General features: G+C 44.8%; 1 protein-coding gene across 2 annotated transcripts in view; it reads left to right on the top strand.

Annotated features, from left to right (window-relative positions):
- Nucleotides 1-22,761: 22,761 nt before the first annotated feature.
- Nucleotides 22,762-26,151, top strand: part of PRKCE (protein kinase C epsilon) — a 507,341-nt gene continuing 503,951 nt past the window's right edge. Inside the window, exons 1-2 of one of the 2 annotated variants that reach the window (XM_068564560.1) lie at nt 22,762-23,127; nt 23,330-23,873. In XM_068564560.1, the coding sequence (XP_068420661.1) occupies nt 23,526-23,873 (348 nt within the window). In that variant the 5' untranslated portion in view covers nt 22,762-23,127; nt 23,330-23,525. Of the gene's footprint in view, nt 23,874-26,151 lie in introns of both variants that reach the window. The other variant, XM_068564561.1, reaches the window with a different exon arrangement.

The raw sequence follows: 26,151 nt of genomic DNA on the forward strand, positions 1-26,151 counted from the left end.
TTGAAAATAATGTCCCAACTATTTCATGATATAGCAAAAACTTCCAGTTATAAGACAAATAAGTTCTAGGAATGTAATGTACAACATAATGACTGTAGTAAACAATATTATACTGTATATTTGAAAGTTACTAATACAGTAGATCTTAAGAGTTATCAGAAGGAAATGTTTTGGGCTTCCCTGGTAGCGCAGTGGTTGAGAATCTGCCTGCCGGTGCAGGGGACACGGGTTCGAGCCCTGGTCTGGGAGGATCCCACATGCCGCGGAGCAACTGGGCCCGGGAGCCACAACTGCTGAGCCTGCGCGTCTGGAGCCTGTGCTCCGCAACAAGAGAGGCCGTGATAGTGAGAGGCCCGCGCACCGCGATGAAGAGTGGCCCCCGCTCGCCGCAATTAGAGAGGGCCCTCTCACAGAAACGAAGACCCAACACAGCCAAATAAATAAATAAATAATTAATTAATTAAAAAAAAAAAGAAGGAAATGTTTTATGTCAGTTGCATGTTAAATAATCAACCTTATTAAAAAGTAAATTTATGTAAAAGTAAGTCTGTCCTAATTCTAGGAAGTATTGTTTCTGTGCCCCAACACACAAATCACTGAAAATTGTTCATTTTACTGCTGGGCCTTTAAGCTTTCTTCACCTCAAACTGGCCTGTTGATGAGAGGGAACCATAAATGCCAACAAGAATTGATGGTAATCACCCTGGAACCTGTTGTTATCCACATCCAACCAGCACTGGTTGGATCCTATCTATGTCAAACTTGAAAGCTCTGGCCCTGAAAATTCTGCCTCTATTCTGTATTGAACTTTTTGAGTTCTTTTTGGAATAGGCCTGAGATCTCAGCTTGGCCCTACTTGGTAACTATTCTTTGCCATCTGGGATTGCTAGGATTGATTTTGCTTACTTGAGATTTAATACTACTTTTGTGTGTATAAAACATTCAGAGTGGTCTGGGAAGTGGCTACTTCCATTTCTAAATATCATCATCAACAGAAATGAATCAGCAATGCTGTTTTAGTGACACACATAACTGCCAGCATCTTAGAGTCATTCATTGCAGCTGCCTCCTGGTTTATTTAGCAAACACTATGTATGAGCTATCATGGTAACCCAATGGTTGCCAAGTGCTTTGGTGCCAATTAAACTGTTTTGTTTTTTTTTTTTTTTTACTTTTCAAGACGTTTCTCTCCCCACCCACCCTAGATACTGCTACATGATTCTGCTGAAAGTCAATGTCTTATAAAAGAAGAGCATCTGATATATTTATGCTTTACCTTATGGAACAATTTCATCAGTAGAAATGTGAAGGAAGCAATGAGGGGAACAGCTATAGTGAACTTAATTTTAGCTAATAAATATCTGGTTGATGATTTACAAGTAACAGAAAACTTGGGAGAAAGGGACAATGTCAGTTGGAGTTAGTGCCCAGCCAGGCACAATGCTGGACTTGGGTTGAGATTGGGGCACGTGATGGCACAGCCATTACTAAGAACAATCACAAAACCGTGTACAAATCTGCACAGAAGTAGTGGTGTCAGGAGGACTCATGTCCAGTTGCACTTTTTGAATTTGAATTATTGTTCAAATGTTTCATTTATTAACATAATTATGTGATTCAAAATGTGAAGGATACAAAAGGGAATGCAACGGAAATTGTCACCTCTGCTCCCCAGTCACTTTGTTCCCCTCCCTTTGAGCGATCTTTTTTACCAGTTTCTTGCAAATTCTCCTAGAGAAAATTCTTTGCATATGCAATCAAATGAAATAATATACTTTACCAAACCTAGGATCCCATTGATTGCAAGATGTGCCATTATTATGTTTATATATTATTAATATACATATACTATATATATGTATATATACTATATATACTATATATATATACTATATATAGTATATATACATATATATATTATATGGTGTGTTGCACTATATGGTATGTATTATACATATACTATAATTATAGTATGCTATACTACTACAAAAGAAAATTTTTAAGAAGCACTGTCAATTAAACTATGATTTGCCATCTATTATACAATGAATTCTGATTTCAGAGACATCCAAAGTGTGAAAATATGTGCATTTTAGAATCAATGAAGTCTGACTTACATTCTTTTCTTCAAATTTTACACAAAAGATTGTAGCCTATGTTTATGATTCTGTATTATGCTTGCTTCACTCAACAGTACATCCTGGAGCTTATTTCATATCAGTACATAAGGTATTTCCTCCTCCTTTTTTATGTGGGAGAACTGTGAAAAGAGGACTTTAACGAGTATGTTCTATGACAGAAAGTGAAAAAGGAAGGAGTAGGACACTCTTTGGAAAAGATAGTGAATAAACTGCAGATGACTGAAAGAAAAAAACATAATAACCCTTATTTTGCTTGTTTCTTCTCCAAGGATAAAGATATTCGAATTGGAAAGTGTAGGATAGATATCATGAAAAAAGAGCTCAAGTTTGCCATAAAAGAAAAAAAAATAGTAAGATGATGTCTAGATAGTTTATAGGAGTTAAAGCCTCTGAACCCGAACAAATAGAAACCACAGCACTAAAACACACAGACATGACAAAATCATTTGGGGGAATTTTTGTGAAATAATGAAGGAAAGAAGAGGTGACTGAAGATGTGGTAAAAGATTTGCACAAAAGTGAAAATTATAGGAAATACAGACTAGCAGATTTTCCCATTCATAAGTTTTAAAATACATTATTAAAAATATGGTTTATTAGCCCTTAAAAAGTAAAAATGTCATGCTTATTTTTTAAAATTGAAAAAAAAAGAGGTGATTAAAAGGAACCAGAATAGGTTCGCTAGAAATGTTATGCCATGGCTAGGTTGTGGCTATGGTGAGGGGCAAGGAGCTGAAGAGAAGCTTGCTTTGCCAGCAAACTAAACGACTGCCCTGCCAACAGTCAGGGAACATTCCCTTCACTTGTGCTCTGAGTGACACACTACAAAGAACAACAAGGTAAAAAATGGAACTGGATTCAAGTCCTGTCTCAGATGCTACCTACTAACCTTGGAAAAGTCACACATTTTGTTTTTCCTTATCTAAAATAAGGAGACTTCATTTATTGATTCCTAAATTCCTTTCTGTAAATTACATTTTAACTATAATCTGGTTATAACTATATTACATATAACTATATATTATCACTATAATCTAGAAAATTTGAAAGATCAAGAGTTTTTTGATGTAAGCAAAATGTCTGATGTCTTTCATGATATCTTTGTGGAAGTGATGAAGAAATATGGATTAGGTTCCCATCTAGTTCCAATCAGGCTGACATTTCTATGCAACAGGTTGATGAATAAATCAAAAAAAACATAAGATTGGGAAAGCCACTGTTCAAAATCACCTCAAATTACTGAAAATGTGCCTGAAATCAATAAAAGGAAATTTAGTAAAGTTGATCTTGAACACCTCTACTTTGATTGTAAAAAAAAAACAAGTCATTTACGATGTGGAGAAATTAGAACCCTCATTCGTTGCTGGTGGAAATGTAAAAATTGGTGCAGACGCTGTGGAAAACACTTTGGTGGCTCCTCAAAAAGTTAAACATAGAGCTGCCATATGACCCAGCAATTCCACCCCTAGATATACACCCATGAGAAATGAAAACGTGTTCATACAAAAACTTGTACATGAACATTCATAGCAGCATTTGTAAGAGCAGAAAAGGGAAACAACCCAACTGTCTATCAATTGATGATTGGGTGAATAAAATGTAGTATGTCCACACAATGGAATATTATTCAGCCACTAAAAGGAATGAAGTACTGATACATGCTACAATATGGATGAACCTTAAAAACACTATACTCAGTGAAAGAAAACAAACACAAAAGGCCACATATTATATGATTCCATTTATATGAAATGTCCAGACTAGGCAAATCCATAGAGACAAAAAGTAGATTAGTGATTGGCAGGGGGTGTGGTGGGGGGCATTGGGGAATGCCTGCTAATAGGTATGAGGTTTCTTTGGGGGATAATGAAAGTGTTCTGGAATTAGATTGTGGTGATAGCTATGCAATCTTGTGAATAAACTACATACCAGTGAGTTGTACATTTGAAAATGGTAAATTTTATGGCATGTGAGTTATATCTTAATATAAAAATTAATTTAAAAGTTATTTACAGAAAATCAGTATGAGAGACCAGACTTCTTAGTTTAATAAGGTGAAAACAAAACAGCAATTCTGAGTTGGCTGTGAGCTCTTAATTGAATCAACAGACTGAAATGGCTGCTTAAGAAAGTACGCCATCTTGAGTTTTTTTTAACACTTACTGAGAACATATTGAGAATAAGGCCAAGCATTTCCAGGATCATCAGAACAACTCTGTAAGTGGCTGTTATTATCTTCATTTTACAGAAAAGGAATCTGATGTTAAGTGACTTGCCCGAGGTCACCCAACTAGGAAGGGGAGGGCCAAGCTTTGAACCCAGTTTATTTGACTTCGGGAACTATGTACCTGACCACTGCACCATACTTGTGTAAAGGAAAGATTAAAGTCCAGATCAAGGAAGGTGATAGGCTGACAGCCAACTACACTAATCATACTTCATCTTGGCCATCATGGCCAGTTCTGAAAACCACACTGATGGTTTTAGATTATGTCCGCAAGCTCTTTGATGCTGCCCCCTTCAAAAGGTGAAGCCAAACTTCCCTCCTTGAGTGTAGGCTGTGCTTTGTATCTGGCTTCTATAGAATAAGAAGGAAGTAATAGTGTGTAATTCTGATATTAGGACATAAAACATGTTATGGCTTCCCTCTTGCTCTCTCTTTTGGATCACTACCTCTGGAAGAAGCAAACTGCCATATTTCGAGGACGCTCAAGCAGCCCTATGGAGAGTTCCACATGGCGAGGAACTAAGGCCTCCAGGAACTCAGGCCTCCTGCCAAAAACCAGCAATGACTTGCCAAGCATGTGAATGGGCCTTCTTAGAAGCAGATCCTCCTGTTCCAGTCAAGCCTGCAAATGACTGACTCTTGACTGGGACCTCATGGGAGACCCAGAGCCAGAACCACCCACCTAAGCTATTAGAGGATTCCTGACTCTTTCTTTTCGGAATGATGAAAGTGTTCTGGAATTACACTGTAGTGATGGTTGCACAACCTTGTGAATATACTAAAAATCACTGAGTTGTACACTCAGAAATGATATAAAATAATATACAGTTAAAGCATCAACTAAGTTTTAGGGTAATTAGTTTCATGGCAATAGATGACTAATACATAACTTTAAGGGACACTGAAAAACCTAAGTGTGTCCCAAGAAGGACAACCAGGAGGTCCCTAGGGTTTTAAGCCCTGTCATGTGTGGAATGTACTTGAGGTGTTTTTGTCTGGACTAGGGGAGTCTGATGAGGACCTCGCTTCTGTGTGCAAAAATCTTCCAGCAGGGTGACATCAGCATCAAAACTGAATAAGATGTCCCTCATCGTGTCCCACCCCTCAACAGCAACAATTTGGCATCCATCCATGGACAAAAGTGCCTGTGGGAGCTGTGGGATCCAGTGTCACGCCAAGGGGCCTGGGAGTAATCTTGCCCACCTGTGCATCAAGTAATAAGCATACAGACCTCAAAGCCATGAACAGGCTCCGCCCTTCCTGACCATGGACTGAGAGCCCCTGGGAAACATTGTCTTAGACAATCACCCGTGGATGAGAGAGGCTTTGTGGAAGTCCACATTTCCAGTGGAGGTGTTCCAGCACACCGCTGGAGCAAAGAAAATGCAAGTTTGGACACGTTGGAGAGGTTAGTAAAGACTGGAGGAGGTGACTGCTACTTCAGATGCCAAGACAGTGATGGAAAACTTCACAGAACATGAAAAATCAAGGAAACATGACACCACCAAAGGACCACGATAATTTTCTAGTAACTGACCCCGATGACATGGAGATCTATGATTTACCCAACAAAGAATTCAAAATAACTGTTTTAAGGAAACTCAACAAAACTAAGAGCTGTTTTTCTGAAAAGATAAAATCGACAAACCTATAGCTAGACTAAGAAAAAAAGAAGATTCAAATAAATACAATCAGAAATAAAAGAAGAAATGTTACAATTGATACCATAGAAACAGAAAGAATCTTAAGAGACTACTATGAATAATTATACACCGACAAATTGGACAATCTAGAAGAAATGAATAAATTTCTAGAAACATACAACCTACCAAGACTGAATCATGAGAAAATAGAAAATCTGAGCAAACCAATAATGAGTAAGGAAATTGAATCAGTAATCAAAAACCCCCCAACAAAGGAAAACCAAGGACCAGATGGTATCCCTAGTGAATTCTACCAAATATTTAAAGAAGAATTAACACCAATCTTTGTCAAACTCTTCCAAAAAACTGAAGAGGTAGGAACACTTCCAAACTCATTTTATGAGGCCACTCTGATACCAAAGCCAGGTAAGGACACTACGAGGAAAGAAAACTATAGGCCAGTATCCCTGACGTATATAGGTGTAAAAATTCTCAATAAAATATTAACAAACCAAATTCAATAACACATTAAAAAGATCATACACCACGACCAAGTGGGATTTATCCCTGGGATTTAAGAATGGTTCAATGTATGCAAATCAATAAATGTGATACAACACATTAAGATAATGAAAGATAAAAATTATATGATCATCTCAGTAGATGCGGAAAAAGCGTTTGACAAAATACAACCTCCTTTCATGATTAAAAACTCTCAATAAATTGGGTATTGAAGGAATGTACTTCAACATAATAAAGGCCATATGTGACAACCCCACAGCTGACGTTATACTCAAAGGTAAAAGGTTGAAAGCTTTTCCTCTAAGATTAGGAAGTTTGAGGAGCAGGAAGTGGAACCCTATGGGATACAGAGATCTGAGAAAATCTCCCAACCTTTTTTTTTTTCTTTTTTAACTTTCTTTCCCATTCTAGCCCCAGGCAAGCCCCAGACATAAAACTACAGTCCTGTGATGGATGGATGACATCTGGGCAGTAATGGCAGTGGCTGCCAGTAGGCACCTAAAACCTAGAGGGAGGGGATTGCTTATCTCTCACAATTGGAATGTGATCCTAAAAATACAGGGAGAATCCCCATTGCTTTTTTTCTCTATATATTATCCTGCCGTTTGGCCCCAGAGGTAGACTCAGTTGCAGGAAGTAAATGGCAGAACTGGGAAATTAAAACTTTGGATTTCTAATCAGAAGACCAGGAAAGGGGAGCCTTGGAAACAAGACAAGAGGCAGCTCAGGAAAGGGATTCTATAAAGTATGTATCAATTTTTGGGCTCACACCTGAGCTGCACACGCATGGCTATGATCCTAAATTCATACCAAAGACTTAAAGAACTGAACTATAGAGGAGAACACCCAGACACATCTCAGACTGGTCACTGGATGGCACTGATGTGCAACAGATCTGAATAGCACAGCAAAGTCTTTGAAAGTTGAACAGACATTGAAATCATAGCTCATAGAAGGCAAATTAGACCCTGCAGCCTGAACTTAACAGGCTTATTGCCTGTTAAAGAGACAAACAAAAAGTTGATATTCTCCATGGGATTTAAATGAGACACAGAATTCTTATAATATGATATTTTAAATGTCAATTTAAACATTTAGGATCCAAACCAAAAGTACTCAACTTATGAAGAACCAGGAACAGCTCAATAACAAAGGAAAAGACAATCAACAGACACGAATTTCTAGATAATACAGATGTTGAAATTATCAGACTTTAAAGGAACTGTTATAACCATGCTCCAGTAAGTAAGTGTGAATACTCTTGAAACAAATGGAACGATAAAAAGTCTCAGAAGAAAACTGGAAGCATTGAAAAAGAACCAAATGGAGTTTTTAGAACTGAAAAACTCAATAAGCAAAATTTTAAAATCACTTCAGAGGATCAGTAGCAGAGTGGAAATGACAAAAGAGTCAGTGAACTTGGAGATCAATTAATAGAAATTATCTAGTCTTGAAAGCAATCAAAGAGGAAATCTCAAGGTAAATTAGAAGGTCTTTTGAACTAAATGAAAATGAAAATACACATGTCAATTTATGGGATACAGCTAAAATAATGCTTAGAGGGAAATTTTTAGCACTAAATGCTTAAATTAGAAAATGAGAATAGAAAGCAAACTACAGACTGGTATCCTTCATGAATATAGAAGTGAAAATCCTTAACAAAATATCAACAAATGAAATTTAGCAATATATAAAAAAAAAATACATGATGACCAAGACAAGGCTGATTCAGCATTTTAAAATCAGTCTATGTAGTACACTACATTAACAGACTAAAGAAAAAAATTATCATATTAATTGCTGCAGAAAAAGCATTTGACAAATTCCCATCCATTCATGACAAAAAAAAAAAAAAAAAGTCTCATAAAACTAGGAATATAAGGACACATCCTTAACCTAATAAAGTGTATCTACAAAAACCGACCTCTTCCTCAAGATCAGGAAAAAGGCAAGTATGTCCATTCATGTGATCCCTGTTGAGCATTGTACTGGAAGTCTTGGTCAGTGCAATAAGGCAAGAAAAAAAGGAAAGGAAGAAATAAAAGTGTCCCTACTTGCAACTGATATGACTGCTTACATAGGAAGGTCCAAGGAATTTACAAAAAAAGTTTCTAAAACTAATAATTGAGTAGAGCAAGGTTGTAGAATACAAAGTCAACATACAAAAATCAATAGTATTTCTATATACTAGCGATGAACAACTGAAAACTGAATTTTCTAAAATACCATTTATAATAGGCCCCCCAAAAGGACACCTAGGTATAAATCTAAGAAAACATGTGTAAGATCTACATGCTAAAAACTATAAAAACTACAAAACACTGATGAAAGAAATCAAAGAAGCCCTAAATAAATAAAGAAAAATACTATGTTCATAAATTAGAACACTCAAATAGTTAAGTGTTAATTCTCCCCTAACTAAAGTTGCCAAATTTAGGAAAAAACATTACAGGCTGCCAAGTTAAATTTGAATTTCAGATAAATAATGAATAATTTTTTGTATAATTATGTCCCATGCAATATTTGGAATGCTATGATGTTAAATATTACTTTATTTTTATCTTAAATTCAAATTTAACTGAATGTCCTACATATTAATGGCAATTCTACAAGGCCCAATTGATTTTATAGATTTAATGGAATAACAATCAAAATCTCAGCAGGATTTTTGGTAGATAGAAGCAAGCCGATTCTAAAATATATGTGGAAAGGCAAAGAACCTAAAATAACCAAAATAATTTCGAAAAAGAAAAACAAGAGTTCGAGTACTCACGTTACTCAATTTCAAAACTTATCCTAAAGCTAAATAATCCAGACAATGTGGTACTGGTGAAAGTTTAGACACATAAATCAATGGAACAAAATAAGATTCTAGAAATAGATCCTCACAAATATGATCTATTCATTTTTTTAAGACAGATTATTTTATTAAGATAAAATTCACATTACATAAAATTCACCATTTTAATCATTTTAAAGTGTACAATTCACTATTGCGATGAAGACCAAACCAGTGGTTGCCAGAGGTTAGGCATGAGGGGCAGAATGTCACCGATGTTAAAATAAGGGAATTTGGTTGGGGGGAGGGGCGGGTGACGGAACTGTTCTGTATTGATTAGGGTGGTGGTTGTATAAATCGATACATGCGTTAAAACTCAGAACTGTACACACACATATGTACACATCCAAGTACATGTCACTCTTTGTAAATAAAAAGGGGATGCATATATTGAAGACATTGTGCTCAAATGTTTGAAATACTAAGGACGCACCATCAAAAAAAGTTTGGGATTGGTGTGGGCCCCTCGTTTTACAGTTGGGGAGACTGAGGCCAGAAGGCAAACGTAACATAAGCCCAAAAGAATTACAAAGCAGCCACAGGGGTGGATTTTTTCTTGGGAAATATCTCTGATGCCTGTTTCTTACCACAGGCTCAGCCAGGTTTAACTGGGCTTCTGTTTTTCTTCAGGCAGTTTCTAAATTCAGAGTTTTCTGTGAGAGACAGAATCATGGTTATGTGTACAAGTTAAAACAAAATCAGTATGAATGAAAGAAATATATATCCTATTTTACCGAGTATGCAGTCAGCATGAGCCCGGTTCCTGATAGGCAGACCTATGGGGAGATGTTTGCAGGATGCCCGAGGTTGCAAAACAAACAGACAAACAGACAGGTGGACTCTGGGCTACTTGTGTCTTAATCCAGGCTCTGCTACCTACTAGCAGTAGGACCCTGGGTACATCGCTTAGTTTTTCTCCATTTTACTTGCCTCACCTGTAAAATGCACCCTAATTTTATGTACTACTACGAGATTAAAAAAAAATTTCACCAGCCATTATAATATGACATATTACCATGGATTATAAAATGTTAAAATGTGATTTTATTTATTTATTTATTTTTAGGCCACGCTGCGCTGCTTGTGAGATCTTAGTTCCCCAACCAGGGACTGAACCCAGCCCTGGCAGTGAAAGCTCCTAGTCCTAACCACTGGGCCGCCAGGGAATTCCCTAAAATGTGATTTTTAAAAATGTCTTAGAATTGGAGAAATATGGTAATACCTATTTCATTGGGCTGTTTAAATGATTAAAAGAGTTGTTATATGTTAATGCATGGCACACAGCTCTCAACCAGTAGTTGTTAACTGTCATTAGTATTAACGTTGCTACTATTGTTACTATGACTCCTATTACTACTTTGAGAAGTGAAGAGCGGGAGACTAGCTTGCAGTAAATGGTAAACTGCCCCTCCCACTCCACCCTGCCTTCTGCACCCACTACCCTCTTTGCTGTTGAATTTTCAAGCTCTGGCACAAGCAAACACAGAATGTGGGACGAAACCAGAGGAAAACGTGAGAAACATTTACCACTTCTCCATTCTTGTTAGAGAGAAACCACAATGACACACTCCGGGCTGTGTTGGCAAGGTCAGTTCTTGCATTGGCTTGTGCCCTGGTTCCCACGAGACGAGGGAGTCAGAGTGGGAACTTGAACGAATGGAGCAGGGTTTGTGCCAATCCTGCGCCGAGGGACAGGGGACTGGAGGCCGTGTCCAGGGTGGCAGGAGCATGGACCTTGTCTGCAGTTCTGGGTCTGCCGCCTGCCCACCCTGGAACCTTAGTTAGGCAGGTGGCTTCACGCCATTTCAGTCTGTTTCTTCTCTGAGAGACAGAGATAAATAATTACTACTTTACAGCCACTGAGGGTTCCAGTTGGGTTAAATGGCTGGAAAACTAACCGCAGCTGCAAACGGAAGCTGGTTAGCCACATGACTTGTTTCCTTTATTATTTATATTTTTATTCAAGCTCCTTGAATGTTTCCTGCAGTCCTCTATCTTATCGTAGGAAGGAGCAGTGTAGAAGGGGTACCCCACACCTGGTCTCAGGGCCATTCTTAGTGGGGTGCTGGGCCCAGGGCAAATCCCTTTGTGTGCTTGGACCCTTCACACCAAAACCCCACTATCCAGCAGCCACGGTTAAAAGGCTATGGGGAGAGTGGGCTGTCAATGCTAGAGATAAAAAGGATTTTCTAAAAATGTGCCTTAGGGAGTGAGTATTATAAAGGCATTTCCTAAGACCTACTCAGTGTCAGGCACTGTATACCCATCTGTAGCACAACGCCCATTGTTAATCTATAAGGCAGTTGTTACAACACCTTGTTACATTTGAATCAACCAGGGCCTGCTGAGAGGCAGGTAATTTGCCCCAGATCCCAGAACTAAGTCCCTGAGCTTCCAAGCTGGACTCCACTCCACGCTGCACTGCGCTAAAGGGACAGGCCAGCCTGTCCAGGTCGCCCAGTTGACAGTGCTGAGGGCACTTAATGAGAACCCCTGGTCTGCTAAACACTAGCCAAGGATCCTTTCTTCCTTTCATTTTTTTCATTTAACAAACGTTTGTTGAGAGCGTAGCCTGTCTGTTGAGACCTAGGAGTACCCCAGGGAATCTGACATACAGTCCCTGAACCAGGGAGTTTGCAGAGCAATGGGAAATACCACAGGAAGACCCGGGTTGCATGTGGCCTGAAGCTTAAACATTTGAAAAGCCCCCTTTAGGAAAAAGAATACAAAATTAGGAATATAAAATTAGGAACAGGGCCTTGGAAGGAGCAAGGGAGGGGCCCTGAAATTTAAACTGTATTAGCTTTGCTGTAACTCTGCCTTTGGTGAAAACCAACAAGTAGACCAGCACTAACGACAACATGTATTCAGGGCTGATGGGGGAGCATTTCTCTGGGAAGAAGTGCTGTCTAAGCTGAGACCCACAGGATGGGGCAGGGAGCCCTGGCAGAGGGAATAACTGGGTGCAGGACTCAGGTCAGGAAAAGGAGCTGGTGTGGTTTTCAGGGAGTTAAGAGGGAAGTGTCCTTTCTCTTTCCTTCACTACACCCCAGGCCTCAGCGACCCTCCCACAGCGCAGGGACCTGAGGGGGCCAGAGCCTCGAGGTTAACAGGATGCCATCCCAGGCAGGGCTTCCACCTTTCCTCCAAGCTCCCTGGGGAATCTCAGGTCCCAGAAGAGGGCTCCCATGCTTGGTTCCTGCACCCCACCAACAAAGGCCTGCCTCGGCTGGGCCTGGCTTGACTCTCCTGGTTAGCTTGTTTGCATTTGCAAGAATAAAACAATCCAGAAAAGCTTCCTTTGTTAGAAGTTAAGGACAGAAGTGCAACAGGTTCAGAGAAAGAAAAGATAGGGGAGGGGAAGGGAAAAAAGCAGACAAAGACTGACTTTTATAAGAAAATCCTTCAGTGAGGTAAGAATTTGAGAGATAGCTATCCTCACCCAGAGGTGGGTGCAGGTAGTGCCCCCCAACCCTCCACCACCACCCCATCCCAGGAAAAGCAATCAGCAGGGTGCCCAGTAGCTCTCAGTTCCTCAGGGGGCAAAGGGCGTGTTTAGCGCCTTCCCCGCTGGACCAGGATGCAAACGTGCCCCAGCCAGCAGTCCTTCGTTAACTAACACCCACATCGCCCAGGCCACTTAGGCAGCTGAGGGTGGGTAGAACGGCCTGCACGTCTGAGCCGATGTCTCCCTGCAACCCACCAGCTGGAGCAGTGGCCTTTGCCTTGCAGGGCAATGAGGCGTCCTTGGAGACTCAGTTTCCAGGGAAATGGGAGAAGAGCCACCCACCAGTGACTTGATCATACTCAGATAAAGGGGGTAAGGTTGGTCTTGTGGAAGGCCCCATCTAGGGAGCCAGGTTCTGCTCTGGGCCCTGATCCTGTGTCCACTTGAGTCCCTTCCCTTCTCTGAGTTCCAGTTACTCTCATCTGTAAAATGGGGGATGATAATATTTGCTTTGAACTTGTGGTTGAGAAGGGAGTAGTAAAGGAGGGATAGAGGTACACTCTTCCTTAGAAGTTCAAAGTACAGAATAAGTGTTCTACATCTGATGCTTGCACCTGGTGACTCACTTTCACCCCACACTGCACTGCAGCTTCTCCCAGGTTACCTGGAGGGAGGACCTTGACCAAGTTCACTTGTGGGTTGAGAATTTCCCCCCACCAGGAAATAACAGGTGTCTCCCACCACGCCACAACTTTCACCAAAGATAAGGGCAACTTGGCATGTTAATGGGCAGGGACAGGGAGGGGCTGGAAGACGCTGTCCTCTCTAGACACTGTAGCCCAGCACACTGCTTTCTCCTGTTTCTTGACCTTTATCTTGACTCGCACCTGCACCTGTATCTCTCTTCACAACTGTAGAGGCTTTGTAGCTCTTTTTAACACATAAGGTAGGGAAAGAATGAGGATAATGAAGAATGGATCAAATTTGTACTATAGGTTAACCCAAATGGATCATCCTAATCTCCAGCAAAGAGGAAAGGACCAAGTGGGAAACAGCTCTTTGCTCACCAGAAGCCATGCTCCCCTCACCCTCCTGGCACTTGACCAGACTGTTTCCCTTGCAGTTTTATGTGGCCATGTGACTAAGTCCTAGCCAATGGGACGTGAGCAACCTGGCCCATAAATACCTTTTCTGACTCCACGATCCTTCATGATCTTTTCTCTTTCTGGATGGGTCCATTGGCTACAATCCCCAGGGTGACTGTGGAAGTCTGAGAGGAACAGGGCCACCCCTCTGACCTATTCACCTACTCAATACCGTTAGGTGAGAAAACATAAATGTCTCTTGTGTTTGAGCTTTTATATATTTGAGGCTGTATCTCCATTAGAGCAGTTAGCCTACCCTAATTGAAACAGAGCAATATAGCCCACAAGTCCCGCCATCTCCAGGAAGCCCGTGCTGATCTCTTCCTTCTTTGCACCATCTATACCTCTATCAAATGCTACCTTATGTTGCTTTCTGATCACTTCACAGGAACGTAAGCTGAAATTTAAACTAGGGACTCATGTCTTCCTTTTTTATTTTATGCCATGCCTAGCAAAGAGATGCTTAATAGTTTTGGATTAAACCTTTTCTTCCTTCTGTGCATTTAGTGGGAAGTTCCTCCACCAGGAATGTCATTTCTCTTTCTCTCTGATATTCTACCCTATGTCCGCGCCCACTTTCCATCTCTGTTTCTTCACGGGGGCTTCCCTTACCACTCTAGGCCATAGTGATCTTTCCTTCCTTCAAAGTGTATGGCACCTATGGTCACTCACCTGACATTTTCATCGAGAAAACATTTGCATTATTGTCTTAGCATTCTGCAGTGTAATTAATGATGCATTTAAGAGATGGGCAGAGGAAGAGAAGAACAAAGGAAACTGGAAAGGAGAAGCCAAGGAGGCAGGGAGAACATTTTGGAGAGCTCAGATGTCATGTAAACCAGGGGAAGAGAGCATTTTAAGGACAGAGGGGAAACAGCATCCCATGCTGCCAAGAGAGTGGCCAAGCGAGGTATTCACTCCAAAACTGGGCTTAGCAGGGTGGAGGTGACTCGTCCCCTCCATGAGAGAGGGCTCAGTGAGCCTCATGGCATGGGCTGAGGAGGGAGTGGATTGTAAGAAAATAGAGAACGTGAGACTAGGTAATGCTTAACTTTAGGCAGGGAGGAGAAGAGGTTTGAGAGGTAGCTGGAGAGAGATGTGTGGTGACGAAAATATTTTTTAGGATGGGTGAGACTTACTGATGGGAAAGAATAGTGGAGAGGGAGAGGTTGAAGGTGAGGAGTGAGGGGTGATCAACAGTGGAGTCCCTGAAACGGAGGGGTGGGTAATGGATCCAGGGCACAGGTGGGGGCCTAAGTTGGAGGGACCCGCTTCCGTGACAACCGGTGGGATGGAGAAATGACACTCATCCTTTCTTCCTTCCTAAGTGGTTGTCGGGTTAAGTGGCAAAGTCAGGTCAGCCCCCAGCTGATGGCTTCTGTGTTTTTTAATAAAAGGAAACCAAGTTATCTGCTGGAATGAGGGGAGCAACCTCTGTGGGGACCCCAATCCTCTGCCATTCCCAGTGCTTCCCATTCTGAATGTGACTTCTCCAGCAGGGTTCCTTGGCCATTTCTCACAACGCTCACCTCAGCTTTGGAAACTGACCAGCCATCTTAAATCAAGAAAAAAGCAGGGTTGGTCTCTGTGGCCCACAGGGAGGCCCTTTGAGTTCTAGCTCCTCAAAAACCTGGACCGCAACTCCTTCATTTCTGTTTTTCCTGGACCCAGCATGGATTTAACTGGCAAACGGATGGCTTATTGCTCTAATGCAATGATAGGAACGTAATTCTTCACTTTGAGCAGACTAGTTGTTAAAAAAAAAAAAAAGAAAAAAGACAGAACATTATTCACAGTATTTTCATACCGCAGGTGCTCGCTGACTGCATCTGTCCCCTGCTCCCGATGGGCATGTGGGTAAAGCCAATGGTCCCGTGCCAGGTGGTCTGCCCCTTGACCTCAGCTTTTAAAGAAATCCTAGAGCTCCCAGCGTTTGGAGCCCCAGTCCGTGGACACAGGAGTAAGCAGAGGCGGTCAGAGCGCCGGAAAAACCGGGCTGGGCGCGCTCGCGTCCGCCAGAAGGCGCTGTCGGCTCGCGGAGCCCGGCGCGGCAGCCGCAGGCCCCGAGGTGCCCTCGCGACGCCACCCAGCAGCCCCACTGACTTATCACTACAGCCCCTCGTTGCCTTGGAGCGGAGCAAGCCAACCATTGCCAAGGCGCTCATCTGGGCAAGGACGGGAGAGGCTAACAAGATTTGTGACACTCTTTTCAGAGGGCCATCCTTGTGACGAATATTTATAGAGCGCAAACTTGTACCTACCATGTCCAAGGTACTGGGGAGCAGGTATGGAGATGAGTCATATTTCAGAGAAGGGGCAGAGTTAAGACAGGTACCAAATAAGAGACTTATAGCTGACTGGGCAATAAGAAGTGAGGAGGAGGTGGTAGGGGAGTTCAGGGAGGACGATGCAGAGCTTCAGCTGGGGGAATAAGGACCGGGCCCTCGGAAGATGTGGGCCTTAAAGGAGAGAAGGAATTGCCACCCTGCATCACATGTTGGTTGTAACAAAACCCGTGAATTTAACCCGTTCTGGTTTTACATTTGTTATAACTACATGATCCTTATTGGTAACGAGAAGCAATGTTCCCTGCCCTGGAGCCCCAGCTCCTTGATCCTGAAAAGTAAATTAGAAGTAGAAATGGATTAATCAAATGTCCAGAACTTGTTAGAGATCTATAACCTAATCTGAACAGTCAGATCAGTCTTTCTGCTAATTGATAAAATATCCACAGGGAGCCTCGGGAAACAGCTGCTATACTTGGTGCAGGTATCATAAAACCATCTGCCGAAAATACATCTGATTGGTGTTAGGAGAGAAGAGGTAAAAATAGAGAAGTTGAGGAACAATAAAGTCCTTTTGTTTTCAGGAAGACCTCTGTCAATATCATAGTCCCCCGAGAATTACTGTAAGTCTATAATATTGTATTTCACCCAGGCCAGTTAAACTTGAAACCAATACATTAAAACAAACCTGAACCTTAGATTTACAGAAATTTTGTTTCCGAGGTATTAAAATGGAATTGGAGTTATTATCATTACATGGCATTGCATTGGTTCCAGCATGACAATGTAGAAAAAAGGTGAACTTAAACTAGTAAGTGCAAGCATTGGTTTTGACCTCTAAATAGTGTTTTGGTTATTATGATGATTTTTTTAAATTTTCTTGTGTGGCAAGTCAGTTAACCTCTCTAGAACTGAGTTTCCTCATTTAATAGAGGAATGTAATAAGGATTAAGAATATAGGCCAGGTAATCTCTCAAATCCTGCAGAGTGAAACAAACAAGTTTCAGTTCTATTGAGTCCAAATGCCTCCTTAGTGCTGATTTGGTTCTGAAGTCGCTTGAAGGACCTGCAGGTCCTGTGAAGTTAGACATATTGAGGGAAGGGGAAGAGGAGCTTAGGTGGTTGCTAGTCTGACACTTGGTAGGATTCTCCAGTCACCGGAAGTCTTCTGTATGCGGTGGCCCAGGGCCACTGGGCGTCAAACGGTCCCACTCTGACTGTGATAGCTGCGCTCCCTAAATGACTATAGCTCTTTCTGACTGTGCCATTTATCTGCCATTTACTATGTGCTACCTTGAATTATCTCTAGGCACCAGTTATCTGAAGACAGGGTCTAGGGCAGTCTTCAGTGCTATTCACCAAATAGTCCAGGCTCCTCACCTCTGAGGGTAGGGGAACTTCCCAGCCCCCTCATGTCTGGGGAAGGGAGGCCGCGTGACTCGTTCTAGCCAACAACTAGTGAGCAGAAATGGAGGTTAGCACTTCCGGTGGGCTATTGAATTGCCTGAGTAAGACCCTCTAGAGGTTCTTTTGCTCTCTGCCTGTGACCAGCTATGTTCCAGAAAGTGAGAATGACGTGAATGAGTGACAATGATGCTGATATGGAGGCAGACCTGCAGCCAACCCTGCCATGGACTTACAGCAGTGTGAGAAGAGAGCTCTGTTATTTTTAGACCTTGAGATTTGGGGACTGTTTATTAGAGCAGCATGAACTGGCCCATCCCAACTAATAAAGGGTCACTGTGTGTCATCATCTTCATTTCCTCAGTGCTCTAGATGACATGGCACTCAATACCGACTGCTAAATATATGAATGACTGCCTGAATTGATCTTTCTATCTCCCCCACTGGAGTAGGAATCATCCACGTATCTGTTTGTTCTCCCTAGAGCACCTGCCCCAGTATTCTGAACATAGCAGGTACTCAGTAAAGACGGATGGGTTAATTCATGGATTTAAAAGTCCCAAGATGCAGCCCAACATCAGAGCCAAAGAAGATGTGGTATGTGATACTATTTTCCATATGGCACCTGAGAGAGTGGGGCTCAGGGTCAAAGGAACTGAGGAGGGAGGGGCACCAGGCCCTCTCCTGTCCACATCCACCTTTAAGCTCTATGGGGTTACCTCTGATCCCTCCATCTCTCTGCAGGGTGTGAGTGAAGCTCGGTCTCTGGGTCATTGCAACAGAGTTTAGAGCAGAGACAGGGCCCAAATAAGCAGACATGGCAGGCCAGATATGGGCCAGAAACAGGAGGGTGGGCCTAGGGTGGGGTTAGAATTGGGGTTGGAACTAAGGTGGGGACTGAGCCAGGGCAGGGCCAACAAAACTCTGCAAGGTTTTCTGCTGCGGTGCTCCTGCATATTCCATCACAGGGCTCAGGTGGTTGGACTCTGTTTCACGGAGCATGTGTGGAATGTATGAGAGACCCTGACCAGGCAGACCTTTGCAGAAGCCATTAACATCCTGTAAATGGCAACAACCAGCAGAGCAACAAGGCCATGAATCTGAACGCACTAGTCTAAGGTTCTGGCGCCCCTCCCTGCTTCCTTTTACCCAGTTCAACAATATCCACAGACCGTTTCATTTTTGATCAGATGGAGTGTAAAGCATCCTCAGACTTGGAGCTTCTGTTTCTCTGACATCCTGTGTTTGGGGTGAGTCTTCTGGAGAAAAATTACAGAAGAGAAAAGTATCCATCCCTGAAAAATGGGTTTTTTTAAGTGTTAACTCCAGTTATAATGCTTCTCCACTTTAGAGGGATCATTGTCTCTCAAGGAGGAAGTTCAGACTTCCTTTGCAGGCTCTACAAGGCCTTAATTATTCAGTCCAACCTACCTCACCTCCTCTTACCTCACAGGCCAGGTACACCCGGTCCCTTACTCATCCCAAACAGCCATGCTCTTACCTACCTGTGCTTTATACACTCTGTTCCCGTTGCCTCCAATGCCCTTTCCTCTCCTCTTTGCCTCTGAAGGAATTCCTGTTGAAAAGCCTAGGCCTGCCGGGTGATGCCTTCCCAGGCAGCCCCAGGCAAAGGGTTGATCCTTCTTCCGTGCTCTCCAAGAGGCTGGTGCAGCCCTCCATTGGCTACTATCATACTGCCCTGGGGACTCTTGCTCCATCAGTCTTTTTTCCATGAGCCTTAATTTTAAAAGGAGAAGGTCACCATCCTGATCATTTTTGTCAAATTCTTCTATCACTTTTCTTCCCTCTCCCAAAGATCACAAAACAACTAGGCCATAGTTGGAATCCAAAGGGTGTTTTACTCAATGTCTATACCCATGGCTGTCCTGTCTTTCAAGACTATACAGGGGCCAAGAAAAGGATGAAATAGGCAATAATTATTGATTGGAATTTTACATTGTAAAACTTCTGCCCTGCAAGGGCTTGTTTTTCTTTTCACATGAAATCTGGAGCAGAGGGTCATTTTAGACCCACTGCCCCTACTCCTCAGGTAAATTTAAGGGTTTCCCCCTAAAGAGGCTCACATCTGGCATCTCCATGGTGCCCCTGGAGGATACATATTTTCATTCAGCCAAGTTTGAGAGAAGGATGGTGAGAGATTTATTTAGAAATAAGGATGTAATAAGGGCAGGAAATTAGCAATGTTTGTATGTAGACAACCAGCATTCTCCCTTTTTATTTAAATATTTTTCCAACACAAAACAGAAAGTTTGTTTGGCCAAGTTTTTTAGTTACCCCACCTTCCTCCACCCCCAGACAGAAAGACTTGTAATTGAAAGGAAAGGTCACCCTGGGCTTGGCTGCATCTGAGGATTGCAGGCTGATTTATTCACATGGTGTAACAAACATTCTGCTAAGAGGCAGATGCTGCCTTCCTGTAACCTTACCCAGGTCCAAGGAAATGGTATTGGAAACTTGTAGCTTATTGGTTTTAACAACGCCTGGTCACTGGGATGGCAACAGACCCTATTTAATATCATTGGGGTTCTTGCCTGGGGAGGTGGTGGGAATATAATATCATGCCAAAAGTTCAAGTTTAGTGTGTCTTTAATTCTAAACGTATTTCCTGTTGAGCACACAGAAGAGGAGGGATTCTGACCAATGTCCTTCAATCCTTGTACTTCTCTGTTTGCAGGTAAGATAGGACTCTCCCAGAGAAAGAGTGGAGAGAAGGTATGAAACACTCAAGAATCCCTAACTTCACAAAATCTGTGCCTTTCTCCACTGCTCCAAAGGGCTGGGGCTGGTGTGGGGCAAGTGAAGCCCTCATCTCGGGCACAAAATTTCAGGGGTGCCAATAAACTCAGTAATACAAAGACTATTTTAATGCAATATTTTAAATTATTCAAAATTTGGATATTATGTTCACCCTGGAATTCTACATTCATTTAGATTTTTTAAAAAAATATTGCATTAAAATATTATTTGTCTTGATGGCCAAGTTTGTTGGTAGCCCTTCAATTTTGCCTCTTTGTCAGGCATCGTAGTCATCTCTCTCTAGCTCTTGCTCTGCTTCCAAATGCATTTTTAGAAGATCAAGCCCTATTTGCCATTCTCGCCCATCACATGCCCCACGAAGGGGGAAACATGTTTAATAAGAACAGAATGATGGCAGTAAGAAACAAGGGGGAAAAAGTTCTGATGATCAAAGAAATAAAGTTAAACAGCAACGAGATATCTATCCCACCTGTGCTTTGTCAAACGGACAGATTTTAAAATATGCCTCCAGTTGGTGGGAGTGGCCCTGGAAGGCATAACTTTTATATCTTGACATTTTACATGTGAGCGGTCTTGACTGTCCTTAAGACTGCATGGTAGCTCTCTCTCTACCCTGCTGCTCAATCCAACAGGGCGGGCTTCGAGAAATTACTTCTAAATTCAGGAGAGCGCAGTGGCTGCAGGCCTTCGGAGAGGATCTGCCTGGGGCTTTTCTGATCATTTTTGCGACCTGTGTGCTGCACTTGGTATCCTCTTGTTCCAGGGGCCTGCCTTCTTCTTCACCTTTAAGCCTTTTGAAGCCTTTAAGCCACAGACAATGATAACCTTTTTTCCACTGAGAAAAAGTGATCGAGAGGTGGGTTTCAAATTTTGGCCGACACTAACCAGACTCGAGAGATAAACACTTCAGCTTACCACGATTCCTACAAACTCCCTGACTTGACTTGGCACACGGGACAGGGCCGAAGTTTTCTTTTTCCGTTTGCACAACCCCCCGGCTCGCAGGTTGCGGAGATGACCTCTTCCCAGCGCTGTCCTTCTGCTGTTCCAGCCAGGGCCGCGACCGGGACCTCCGCGCTCTCCGCCCCGGCCTCCCCGGTTCGTGTCCCCAGGCGCGAGGCCGTCCCTCGCCGGGCCGCCTCCCCCGTCCTCGGCTCCCCGCGGAGGAAATTCTTCCCCAGCAGCCCAGGGCTCGCCTCACGTGATCAGCCGCCGCCGCGGCTTCCAGCGAGAGTTTAAAGGTTACGGAGGAAATTAGCACGGACACAGCCCCTCGCCCCTCGGAGGACGCACCCCGTTTTCGCGCAGCTGGGACGGCCGCTGTCAGCGCGCTGATCAGAGCCCCCAGAAGGGCACAGGCAAGGTCCAGAGTAAATATGAAGTCACTTCGTAAAATATAAACAAACACACAAACCGAGCCGGGGTGCTACTAAGCTTTCACTTGTCAACAAGTTCTCGCAGCCCGAGAAGTCTGGGACAGACCCCCAAAGGGAGAATGCCCCCAAAGAAAGGGAAGAGAATAAATGTTTTAAAGCTCACACGGAGCCTTGCACGCCCCTCCCTTTCCCCCTTCCCCCACCACCGCGGAGCAGAGCGTCTCCGGACAGAATGACAGACAGACCGACCAATACTCCGCAGGCTGCCCTTGCCAGCCACGGTCCGAGGAGGGGTGGGACCGGGGGAGGGTCCCGAGTCCTCGCCGGCTGCGCGACCCCTGCCACTTATCCACCCTCGGCTCTAAAAGACAGTGTTGGCCGCAGAGCCTGGAGAGATGCGCGGCCCGCTCGTCTCCCGGCGGAGACCACAGACCAGGTATCGACAGCCGGCGGGCTCGCACCCCAGCCCCCAAGGCCGCCACTCCACGGGGTCCCGCGCGGGGTCCCGGTCTGGCTCCTGTGCCCGCCACCGCGACCCCGGCAGGCTTGCCCGCTCTCGATCGTCCTCTCCTCGGCTCACTTTTCCCGTATTGCTCCCCCAACCGGCAAAACTTTCTATTTCCCCAAACACAGGAGCGCGCCCGCGCGCGTGCACACACACATATACACACACAAACACACACACACACACACACACACACACACACACTGACGTCTTTTGCGCATTTCCTGCATTAGAGGGAGGGAGACTCGCTCGCACACCGACGGAGGGAGAAGAGACCGAGGGGGAGAGCGGGCGGGCGGGCGGGCGGCGAGCGAGCGGCAGCCGAGAGCTGGGACGCGGGGAGCGCGGCAGGCGGGCGCCGGCGCCCGGGAGGTGGGGCCGCGCGGAGTCGCAGTCCCGTCCCCGCCGCCGCGCTGCGCACCGCTCGGTGCCGGCCTGCGCCCGAAGCCTTAGCGACGGCCACCCCGACTCCCGAGCCCGCGCGGATGTGAGATTCCCGACTCCTGGCGCCTCCCGATCGCCGACTGCGGCGCGGCGCGTCTTCGCCCAGGAGGAGGCGGCCGGGCTGGCCGTGTGGCTTGTGGATTTTTAAAAATTTGGCTCCGAGGAGGACCATTTCCTCTCGACATGCATCCCTCCGGATAGACTGCACATCCCTTGGTCCATCCCCCGCCCCGGGCGGTCAGAGGCAGGCGCTGGGTGTGCGAAGAGGATCCGGGTTGAAATCTGCGCCCCCGGTTCTCGTCCCCGCCCCGTCTCACCGCCCCCTCCCCCTCCCGGAGTCGAAATTTCCCGGGGATTATGTTTCGGAAAGGTAGGTAAGCGCCGGGCGCGGCGCCCGCTTCCCCGCAGCCCGGACCCAGTGAGGCGGCGAGGCGACGACACAGCCCCCGCGGCTTGCAACGGAGCCAGCACCTCATCTCCTCTTCTGGAGGTGCTGCTGTTGGGGGGGGGGGAGAGACTTGCTCCAAACACGGACGTCCCCCAGCTCTCCCCCCCTCCCTGTTTTCCGTTAGGAACCCGGCGAGGAAATACATGCACTGGCTGAGAATCGCCCGCGCCAGGGCGCAACGCTACAAGGTGTAGGGAGAGTGTGCGGTGGGGCGAGAGGGGACCCAGGAGTCCCCGTGCTCGGAGCGCCGCGGCGTCGGTTCTTCGTTCCTGCCCTCGGGGCGGACGGAGTGACCCCGGCCCCCACTCCCCGCCCCAACCATGGTAGTGTTCAATGGCCTTCTTAAGATCAAAATCTGCGAGGCCGTGAGCTTGAAGCCCACAGCCTGGTCGCTGCGCCATGCGGTGGGACCCCGGCCGCAGACTTTCCTTCTCGACCCCTACATCGCCCTCAACGTGGACGATTCGCGCATCGGCCAAACGGCCACCAAGCAGAAGACCAACAGCCCGGCCTGGCACGACGAGTTCGTCACCGATGTGTGTAACGGGCGCAAGATCGAGCTGGCCGTCTTCCACGATGCCCCCATCGGCTACGACGACTTCGTAGCCAACTGCACCATCCAGTTTGAGGAGCTGCTGCAGAACGGGAGCCGCCACTTCGAGGACTGGGTGAGTTGGGCGCCTCCTGGTCCAGGAGCCCGGCTCTGGGGTTCCGGGGGAAGACTCTTGGCCTTGGCTTTGGTCGTGGGGCGCGGGGTCTTAGTGCCCTCTGAGGTGTGTGTGTGTATGTCTCAATTACCTTGGGGAAGCACACTCCACTTCGTAGTTGGGAAGAAGTAGGCATTGGGGCGAGGAAGAAGAGACTTGGAAAGAGGGTACGGCCCTCTGCCCCCTCCAGACAGCGGGTGCTACAGGGAGCTCGCAAGCTGGGAGCCCCGAGCCGCCGGTGCTGAAGGCTGGCCGAGAACCCGGCGCCTTCCGCAGGCGCGCGGTGGGCTGGCTGTGTGTGATTGTGTGCGTGGGGGTTCCTCCGTCCTTGGAGAGGCACGTGGAGCCCTAGACTGAAGGCTTCGTGCACGTCCTGGCTTTGTCCTGCGTAGCCTGAGGGACTGTTTTCTCTTTCCCTCCGGGAGGAAGCTAGCTCGTTTCTATTCTGTTGCCTGGCAGTTAGCTCATCTTCTGACATACGGGGAGAAAAACGTCTTCTCCTCTAGTCCCCTCCAGGGTCCCAGAAACATCGGCCCAGCTGGTTTTGCCCAATGCATTGCCTATCCATCCGGAACGAGTGTTGTATTCTACAAATGGTTCTGCTAGTGAGTAATTGGAAGTCAATGCTTTGAATCCGACTTCAAGTTATATCATTTCCCTGTTTTGATTTTCAAGACACTGTGCAATGAGATACTAAGTCTGAGACTGAGTTAATTGATTACATCGTCAAAATATTAGGGACTTGGAAACAGGCCTTGTGCACATACTATAAGCCAAATGCATTAAACCTTGGCATTTGGAGAAGCAGGGAGAAGCAACCTTGCTTTAGCTCTTTTTTTAGAGGGAAGGTGTTCAATTAGGAAATGTATTTCTTTATTTTCAGATTTGTTACATGTTTCCACCGAGAGCAGGTGTGGCTCTGGGTATATATGTTTTCAGGGTTCTTTGGTCTACCCAAAAAGAGAGATATCTGATCCTCATGGAGAGATGTTTAATTATTGAAAATGAAGAACTTCATGATTGTCCTATGGTCAAAGGTTGCACACGAATCACCTTGGCATATTGCCTTACATATATATACATATACAAATACATATATGTACACCCATATATATACATATATAAATGTATATATATTTTAAGGATATGGAATTTTAGGGGGAAATAGGAAAAAGCCTCTTCCCTTTATGCTCACAGCTGTGATGTAGTCTGCCCGAAACCATGGTTACGGGGCTTACAGGGAAGCTCCAACAAACCACACCAAGTACAGCCCTAGAAGATTGTGGCTTACACTTTGGGAAGCAGGCAAACCTTTATGGAATCCCAAAGAACACAGTGCTATTCCATTCCATTCCAGTTCACCAATGGCCCTTGCCACTGCCTCCCTCCCACCACTGGCGTTCCCATGCATTCCCCATTTCCTCTCCATACTGGCCTCCAGTCCTTTCACTCATGAAAGCGATGCATGTCTGAGGGGGAGCTGAAGGTATAACTAATTTCAAAGCCAGATCTTAACACCGAAAACCTGTGGTTTTCAAGTTGTTGTTGTTGTTGTTGTTGTTTTAGAACGGGAAGGGGAAGAAAAAGCTATGACTCTGGTAGTGAGGAGATGGGTCCTTTTGCTGTGTATTCAGATGAAGGAGTTGGACAGTGAGGCAGAGAGCAGGTAGGGTGAACAGCAGGTCTGCTTTTATCCACATGCAGATGCTGGTTGGAGGGAAAGGTGTCTGAGTGTCTCTGATGATGCTTTGCTGGGGCCCACCCAAATCTTGGGCACATTGGGGCACCATCCCCACTTTGGAGCACGTCCAGTGAAGTGTGCATTGGGCACTAGTCTTGTTTGGCTATCATTCTCTAAGGTACTCAAATTCACTTTGAACTTGACCCTAGAGCAGATCATCTAGTGCACAGGCAAGTTTCACAGACAAGGACGTTGAGTCCCAGAGCATCTAAGTGGATACCTGAGGTCATGTGACAAGCAAAGGGGGCAGAGTTGGAAGGAGGGCCTCCAATAGGAGGGCCACACCTCCTATTGCTCACGGCTCACCCAGTGGAGAACTGGCCCCACTGGCCTCCCAGTCTAATTCTCCTTGCAGAGTCATGTGCTGTGTCCCTGATGTTTTTATTGTACATGATAATTTAAACTGCTTTCAAAATCAGTGTCTCTTTTGCTTTATAGCAAGTGTGAATTAGGTATGACAGGTATTGGATAGATTCAAAAACTTGAGATACAGAAAGG

Source organism: Eschrichtius robustus, chromosome 15 (genome assembly GCF_028021215.1).
Source record: "Eschrichtius robustus isolate mEscRob2 chromosome 15, mEscRob2.pri, whole genome shotgun sequence".
NCBI lineage: Eukaryota > Metazoa > Chordata > Mammalia > Artiodactyla > Eschrichtiidae > Eschrichtius > Eschrichtius robustus.